This window comes from Phyllobates terribilis, unplaced genomic scaffold, assembly GCF_046119375.1.
Source record: "Phyllobates terribilis strain yellow unplaced genomic scaffold, ASM4611937v1 Scaffold_11__3_contigs__length_659146591, whole genome shotgun sequence".
NCBI classification, from domain to species: Eukaryota; Metazoa; Chordata; class Amphibia; order Anura; family Dendrobatidae; genus Phyllobates; species Phyllobates terribilis.
In genome coordinates, this window is record NW_027362771.1 from 629,847,532 (window position 1) to 629,856,938 (window position 9,407).

Below are 9,407 nucleotides of genomic sequence, written 5' to 3' on the forward strand. Positions count from 1 at the left end.
AGATATTAAATTACAGTAAAATATCAAAGCCAAAAATACCTCTTCAGCTACAGTGACAAGAAATGGGATAATCCATTATACAATAGATCATAGAGAAGGGAGACGCATAGGTTTGCAATTGGTCTATTCTTCCCTTCATATTTTAGTTCCTGTATGGAAAGTCCATTATCGATATAATTGCATCACAAACTTGGTAAGTCAGAATTTTTTCATAAAAGGATGGAAAAATAAACAATCCAACATAAAAAAGGAAATATGGCATTTCAAATTCATATTTATTTTAACTTTATGCTAAAAAGCATTAACAAGATGTGCATCCTGAAATTACACATTTTGTATCCTTTCACATCCTTATTAGTTGGAAGTAATATTCCAAATTTCTAAGTTTTACCAATTTTGTCTTCCATGTGGGTTTTTGTCTGCAAAGTCTGTCTTTCTGAATAAAGATCTAGCTATACTAACTGGGATTATTATTGATAAATTACTAGTTTATTCACTTAGAGAGAAGTAACAGGATAAGCCGCTTCCACTGATGTAATGGAGACTCCAAGTGATTGGAGGGATAAGAAATGTATGAGATGACAGAGAAGTTGCTCAAGTACAAAAATATTTATAAAAAAAAGTTTTAATAAATATCTTTGTACTAGAGGAACTGCACTGTCATCTTATATATTTTTTATCCCTCAGATCACTTGGAGTTTCCATTGCATCAGTTGAAGCTTTATCCTGTTACTTCTCCCTTGGTATACTACACTGAGTCCTCCAAAGGAACGTTCCAGGTCACCAGGTTAGCAGCAATTCACTTCTGAGACCAAAGATCGGATTTAACAATATCTAGGGTGGTGCCTTAGTTTCCACAACCCTATAAGGTGAGTATATAAATTTTACCATACTTACTTTACCAAATCTATTCCACTTACCACTATGCTTAGATAGCGCTCCTTTCTTTCCCCTATACCCTATGAAAATTCTTAGACTACTTTGCTGAGAGATGAAAGACAGCTCTCCAGAAAGCGATTCCAGTTGAAAGACTTTTATTGCTTTATCACATATTAGAACCTGGAGCCGGCGAAGTGGGGAAACCTTCTTGACGACTTCCATTTTGCACCTGGCTGGTGATTCAAAGGGTTCAAAAACAAACTGCTCGTGGAGGGATTAGCTCTTAAATAGAAAACACACCACGTCACATCAACAAATTAAAAACTCATATAATACATTATAAGAACACAGTAATTTCCACTTCATCATTAAGACCACTAATACCCTGAGCTTTTAATTGCAGAATCCACCTTGTCTCTTTACACAATAGTCTATTATTCAAATGGCCACATCTGATCGGTAGTTCAACCTTTTCTAGTCCTGCAAAACTCAAAACTTTGGGATCAGAATTATGTGCTTTTTTTCATGGGCTCAATAAGTCTAACAGAACCTTCACCTGTAATAATTGATCTGAAGTGCTCTCTAAATCTAATATACAGAGGTCTTATGGTCTTACCAATGTAGAATTTTTTGCATGGACAAAAGATCACATAAACTACGGATTGTGTTTTACTTGAGATAAATTGATTAACTTTGTGTACTATTGGGCCAATTCTGATAGGATTTAATGTAATTTGCTGACTGCAGAAGGAGCAGTCCCCACACTTATGATTATCTATAGGTTTTATTCTCTTTAGGGGTACAATACGATTTCTTACCAAGATATCTTTTAAATTATTGCTTCATTTATATGCAATTAATTAAGTAATTGTAGTTCCGCAATCACAGCCAAATCTTTATCTGACTCAATCACATGACAGTTTTTTGTTATAGCAGACCTAATGATTTTATCCATGGGGCCATATTTAAAGCTAAAAATAAACCTTTTACCCTTCTTACATCTGTTCTTTTATTTTATTAAATCTGTTTGTTGAAAAACGCTTGGTCTATTTTCCGCCTCATCCAAAATATGCTTTGGGTAACCTCTATTTAGAAAACTTTGTTTTAACTCCTGTGCCTTTAATTCAAACCATGTATCTATATTATTAATTTTACGTAGCCAGAGAAATTGATTGAAGGGGGAGTGACATTTTTATATGATTAGGGTAAAAGCTCTTGAAATGAAGGAGTGAATTAGCCGAAGTAGTTTTCCTATAAAACTCTGTATTTAAACGGCCATTTTCTATTCGTACTTTTACATCCAAGAAATTCAATACTCTTCATTTGCCAGCTCCGCATGCGCAGGAGAATTCTCCCACGCTGTCAGTGACGTGCATGAGGTGAGCTGAGTTCATTGGACTCGGCTCATCCGGATGCCGTCACAGCCAGACACTGAGGAGCTTCACTGAGGAGCTTCTCAGTGTCTGCGGCATGGCAATATGGATGGCAGCGATCTGCTGCGGTCCAGCCTGTCATGTCAATGTAGCAGAGCTGAAGCTGTCGTGGGAACCATGGAAAGGTAAGGATGAGGTTGGTTTATTATTTTTCTTTTATTGCAGGAGATTGTTAGCTTCAGCTGGAATGTACGTGAAGGTAAGTATGGTTTAATTTAGAACAATAAAGAATTGTGTCTTTATTTCAATTAAAGGACTTTATTCTGGGTGTTGGTGTTTTTATTTCACATTCACTTTCACTATGGGGTTAGTAATGGGGGTGTCTTATAGACGCCTCACCATTACTAACCTGGGCTTGATGTCAGCTGGCATTATAAGCTGACATCAACCCCAGCCCTATTACCCCACTGCCACCACTACAGGGCAGTGGGAAAAGTGAGGCTTAGTGCCAGAATCGGCGCATCCTATCGATGCGCCATTTCTGGAGCGGCTGATGGCTGGTGTTTCTAGCCTGGGAGGGGGGCAATATTCATGGCACCCTTCCTGGGCTATTAATATCAGCCCCCAGCTGTCTGCCTTTGCCTATGCTAGCTATTAAAATAGGGGGAACCCCACGTCATTTTTTGGGGGGGTCCCCCATTTTAATAGCTAGTAAAGGCTAGTTATTCAGCTGGGGGCTGATATTAGTAGCTTGGGAAGCTCTGTGGGTATTACCCCCTTCCCAGGCTTCAAACATCTGCCCCAGACATCTGCTTAACCTCCACTAGAGACTAAAATTACGGGGTACTCCACGCCAATTTTTTTTTAATAAATCCTTTATAATTAACACTAAATGACAAGTACACTAACCAACACTGTCACTGTACTTCTTATATATGTGACTGACATGTTTCTATGTGTGATGCTCTATTCTTTCTATTCTAAATTGTCGGGTACCGGTGTATGCCGCTGTTGAATTGCCGGCAATTCATGTTTCACTGTGAGCACTGTTCCCATCGATTTGGGCAACCACTGTAATGCCACAACCACCATGGCTGTGCCATTACAGTGAGTGGCAGACAATCCCTGCCATTGGTTTTAACGGTGTTCGACGGTGTTCGACGAACCGTTCGACGAACAAGCCGGTGTTAGACGAACCGAACCCGAACACTATGGGGGTGGCTCAACACTAATTCTATTTTATCACAGAAAAAATAAATGTATGCACTACTTTTTTTCCGTACATCTCAGAATACCCCGTTATATATACCTTGATGTTGCGGTATCCTGCTATACAGTTTTCGACATCTATTGAAGCCAGTGAAAATTCCTTCAGCCACTCAATATCTTGTAAACCCTGTAAAAATTCATTGGTGTCTTTAATATATGAGGGTACATCTCTTAGGAGGGGTCGTAAGAGCAAATCTATGTATTTAGACAATGGCTCAATTAAAGATCCCACTCCTGAGATAATTGGACGGCCCGGTGGGGTGGTTATAGATTTGTGGACTTTAGGTAAAAAATACCAATGGGGCTTTTTGGGGATTTCTGGGAATAACTTCTCTACTATCTTCTTGGATAGTATGCCTATTTCTACTTGTCTCCACAAAAAAGACCGTAATTTTAGTATATTTTTTATGAATAGGGACCTGTTGTAATAGGATACATGTTCTGTGGTCTGAAAATTGCCTTTTAGCTTCATTAATGTAATATTTTCTGGTTTAATGTATAAGGTTACCACCTTTGTCCACTTTCCATATAATTACATAGTTCCAATTCTTTACTTTTTTCTTGGACTATTCACATATCAATTGCTTCCTGTATGGCTTTAATAATGTCTTTATTTCTCAGGCTATATATGATGGGGTTGATTAAAGGAGTAAACACTGAATATAGCAGTGATAGGATCTTACTCATGGTGAGCGTTCGTCCTTTTGTTGGGACAACATAGACACTGAACATGGTCCAGTAGAATATGGAGACTACAATGAGGTGGGAGCTACAGGTGGAGAATGCTTTCTGTCTACTGATATTAGATGGAATCTGTAAGATGGCATGGATAATCTTCACATACGAAATAACAATTATTAAACTGGGAATAATTACAAATGGAATACTTAGTAAGTATAATTGTAGTTTTATGGGAAATGTATCAGAGCAGGAAATTTCCTGTAAGGGAACAAGATCACAAAGCAAATGGTCAATGATTTTCGACCCACAAAACTTTAGTCTTGATGCTGAAAAAGTGTCAACAAATGCAGTGGAAAAACTGATCAGCCAAGAACTGACGACCAATCTCATACAATGTCCATTTGTCATGATACAGGAGTAACGGAGGGGATTACAGATGGCCACATATCGGTGATAGGACATCACCATGAGAAGAAGACATTCAAACATTTCAGCAGCACAGAAAAAATAAAACTGAATCATGCAGTTAATAAAAGTAATTGTCCCCCCATTGTTTAGTAGTGTTCGGAGCAAGTTGGGGACAATATCTGAAGTTATCAAGATGTCACTGATGGACAGTTGTGAGATGAAGAAGTACATTGGAGTGTGGAGATTATTGCTGGTGGACACTAGCAAGACAATTAGGAGATTACCACATAACGTGGCCCAAAATGCTACCAAAAGCAAACAGAAGAGTAAACCTCTTTGCTTTAGACTTCCTTGAAAACCAAAAAGGACAAACTCTATGACATCAGTCAGATTGTCAGGCTGCATTTTACAGTAGAAAAAAAAAATAAAAAAAATAAAAATACATTGAATACATTACAATACTGGATGTCCAGAAATCAAAGTAAATTAACTCTTTTATTATGAGATACACCCCAGGAGCTTACTATACCATATGCACTTTTAGAATATCCAGAACGATGAGATAATATATTTATTATCACATGCATTATTTTTTAACATATGTGCACTGACTTACTGATACGCATGTGTTTGCTATTTTTGCTTTAACATATACATTGCTAATACAAGTGTAGCATCATGTAACTTGATGCACGTACCATACTGAAGCAAAATTTTGTAGCACCAGCATCTCTGTTTTCTGCCTCCGATGGTAAAGACGCCGACAAACTCACTGCCACGGCCCCTGTCTAGCACTTTCTGGTTCAGCTGGTGATGTCTGGGGTGCGCACACAGCGAGCAAATCCCCTAGTACTGTGCTTAGGGCGCGGTCATGTCCTCTGAAAGAGACAACGTGTGCCGTACTAAAGTATCTTGAGTCAATGACTGGGAAACACTGATTATTTAAGGCATCTCCACATGATGGGAGGTGCCTGTGCAATGTAATAAGTTTGTTTCTAACTCTTTTACCTCAGCAAGTGGATGCGAAAGAAGAAATATGTATGGATATCCACGCTCCTCCATGTGGAATGATGATCCGATGATCAAAAAGGTTGGAAACTAGTATTTAATGATTAAAACTACATTCATACGCGTTTCGCGAACGTCCTGTTCTCTTCCTCCCATTTATATTTCTAACAATTTTGTCAGTTCTCAGGTCCCAGTGCTTGTATTCCTGTATACCTGTCTGTATATCAGTTGTGTCCACCTGCCTGCCAGTACAGCTGCTGCCCGACAGTGCATCAGCCGTGCCTGCCTGCTTGCTTATATATCAGCTATGCCTACCAGCACCAGCCTGCCTGTTTATCAGACGTGCCCGCCAGCACCAGTCTGCCTGTACACCAGCCGTGCTCACCTGTACCTTCCTGCCTGTGTGTCTGGCGTGCCAGTCACTATACCAGCGGTGTCAGCCAATCTACCATTCCTGGCTATTACTGCATCCTGTCCTTGGGGGTCAGCTGCCTTCCACTCAAGGTCAGTCGCAGAATAACACCTGGTCCCATCTCCTTCATCTCTCTTCAAATTTTGGTATTGCCAGTCGCCGTGCATCCGAGGTTGGACTTGGTGAGGCATCTAGTCAAGCCCCTCAGGGTCCTCCTCGGATCATGGCTCAGAGGTTCCACCACCCAGTCCATTACAGAAATCTTGTTATATGAAACTTGAACCCAACTTTACATGTTCAGTGGGTTGTTCTTTGTTAAATGTCTGGTTACAGTTTTATGCATCTTGGTAAACGCGTTGTGTGAGGCTAAAAGAAACTTGCTCTAAGTATTCAAGTCACAATGTGGATATTCTAAGCACATACTGTATGCCATACATTCTATGCCTGAATATTTTGCTTATGCCATCATATTTTCCTTTTGAGGCTCATTTTTAAAACATATTTCTTTACTTTTCAGACATATTAAATAAAAAAGACCAATATCTAATTTTGGCTTTTAGAACTTAGAAAAAGAAACAAAATCCACAAATACACTATGTGAAGCCTTAATGCTAAATTGTATTGTCTTAACTAGAGATGAGCGTTGTTCTACTCGAACTGTTCGCCAATCTCAAATTCGAGCTGTTTTGGGCGGTGTTCGAGCCGTTCGGCGAACACGAACAATTTGAGAAAAATTCGGCTGTTCGAGGTTATGTTCGATAACTGTTCGTGCACCAAAATCATAACTGGATTTTTTCTCAGTAATGATGAAAATTAATGTTAATACGCAGTTTGAGTGTACAGCGGGGTGGGGGGAGGGGCAGGGGATGGATCTCTGCAGGAACAATGAAGATCTCCATTTTTTTTTTCTCTTTCCCGCATTTACAGTGGGGAGGTGCAATCTGTCAGCCTATCAGCAGCGCACACACGGAGCGAAGTGCTTTTTTTCACACAAGCAAGGGCATGTGTCATTGGCAGTGTATGTCACATGTCCTTGCCCTATAAGACCAAGCCATTTTCCCCGTCGCCACCATTTTCTCACTGCTGCAGCTGCGTGTTAGACGGCACCGCTGTTGCTGTGTGCGCTATACCTTGTAAATTTCAAGCCAATTTTCGCACAAATCTACAGATAGCTTGGGAGTAGGGAATAGTTGTGATTGCAGTCCTTTTAAGGACTAGGTTACAGCATTTCCTACGACTTTTATCAGGCAGGTCTGTGCTCTTAAATAGATTGTGGGAGTAAAGACTAATTGTAATTGGAGTCCTTTTCAGGACTAGGTTACATCAGTTCCTATCAGTTTTTGCCAGACAGGTCTGTGCCAGTGCTGTGCAAGTTTTTTTCACAGCATTTGGCTGAATCTAGCAAAGCTAATCCTTTTTGGCCTATTGCAGAGTGTGTTAGTCAGTGGAGTAGCCTATCTGTGTTGCAAGATATACCACCTGTGTATAGAATACCAATTTTTTTACTGCACCTAGTGAAGTGAAATCTTTTGGGCATAGCATCATTCTATTAGTCCATCTATACTGACCTCCATCAGGTTGCAAATTGAATATAATTTTTTTCTGCATCTAGCTCTGAAAAAATATTGGGCTTCTAGCTGTGTGTGGGACTTGTTGTATTCATCCATCTATACAGACCTCCATCAGGTTGCAAACTGAATATATTTTTTTCTGCATCTACCTCTGAAAAAATATTGGGCCTTCTAGCTGTGTGTGGGACTTGTTGTATTAGTCCATCTATACTGACCTCCATCAGGTTGCAAACTGAATATATTTTTTTCTGCATCTACCTCTGAAAAAATATTGGGCTTCTAGCTTTGTGTGGGACTTGTTGTATTAGTCCATCAATACAGACCTCCATCAGGTTGCAAACTGAATATATTTTTTTCTGCATCTACCTCTGAAAAAATATTGGGCTTCTAGCTGTGTGTGGGACTTGTTCTATTAATCCATCTATACAGACCTCCATCAGGTTGCAAACTGAATATATTTTTTTCTGCATCTAGCTCTGAAAAAATATTTGGCCTTCTAGCAGTGTGTGGGACTTTCTCTATTAGTCCATCTATACTGACCTCCATCAGGTTGCAAATTGAATATAATTTTTTTCTGCATCTAACCCAGCCAATAGTTTTGGCCTAATACCACAGTTTGGCCACTCAGCTCTGCTCGGTTCCCATCCATTGTTTTTTTGTGCAAACAACTCCAGAGTTGTTAATTAGTTAACCACCAAAATGAGTGGAAAAAGGCCTGCTGCTGGTGGAAAGGGGAAGGCGTGTTGGGAAGGGGAAAAAAGGTTGTGTCCGTGGGGTAGGTGTTAAAGCAACAGTAACATCTGCAGAAGAAAGACCATCTTCCAGCCAAACTAAAATGTCTACTTCTTTTAGCAGACAATGTGATAAGATTCCTTTCTTACGGCCACGCCAATCGCTACAAATTCCAGATGAGGCACAAAAACAGCAGGTGCTTCAACGGATATCAAGTGCTCCTTTAGGTTGGCTCTCCTCCACATCAACTTCAACATCACAAATACTCCAGTCCTCAAAGGTGTCACCCCAATCGCACTTGCTTCCTCACAGCTCCCAAATCTCCAGCTGCCCGTCTGAGTATGAGGTAGAACAGATGGTTGAGTCTGCAGAGCTGTTTACTCATACTATAGCCTGGGAATCAGAGGTCGACACCAGCGCTTCTGTGAATCTAGACGAGGAAATGATCTGCACTGATGCCCAGAATATTTATGAGTCGGATCCAGGACCAGACGCAGAAGGTTCTGACCATAATGTAGACCCTCATTCCCAAACTGTAACTCCTGTTGGTGGAGACAATGAGGAAGACGATGATAAGACTCAAATACCTGATTGGAGCGACAACTTTAGTTTTTTGTCAGGGCAGGAACAGGTTGGCTCTGAGGACGACGGGTGTGATAACGCACAGGGTGATGATGATGAGGTTGGAGATCCCACTTACTGTCAACCCACAGTCAGCCAAGAGATGAGGTCAGCAGAGGAGGTGGAGGAAGATGCTAGTGACAACGAGGTCAGGTTGCGCCTTCCTTGACAGAGACGTAGTACTGGAAGCACGTCAACAACTGCATCCTCAAACACAACTCTGCCTCTCACCACAAGTCGTGGTGGCTCTTCAGGTCGCACGGGTGCTAAGCCTTGCATAGCCTGGGCATTTTTTCAGATCGATAAAGATGACCCAACTCGTGTTATCTGTAACATTTGTCAGCAAAAGCTAAGTAGAGGCCAAAAAATACATAGTTTGAGTACTTCATGCATGAACCGGCACATGGACATGAAGCATAAGTTTCAGTGGGAAGCTCAGTGTGCTACAATGCG

The 9,407-nt window shown here is 40.5% G+C and overlaps 1 protein-coding gene across 1 annotated transcript; it reads right to left on the reverse strand.

Annotated features, from left to right (window-relative positions):
- Positions 1-4,091: 4,091 nt before the first annotated feature.
- On the reverse strand, positions 4,092-5,015 carry LOC141167486 (olfactory receptor 11L1-like). The gene has a single exon (XM_073654887.1). It carries the CDS (start codon positions 5,013-5,015, stop codon positions 4,092-4,094), a length of 924 nt encoding a protein of 307 aa, XP_073510988.1.
- Between the last annotated feature and the right edge of the window lie 4,392 nt (positions 5,016-9,407).

Coding starts and splice junctions, on each gene's coding strand:
- LOC141167486 (XM_073654887.1), bottom strand. CDS start 5,015: ATGCAGCCTGACAATCTGACTGATGTCATAGAGTTTGTCCTTTTTGGT.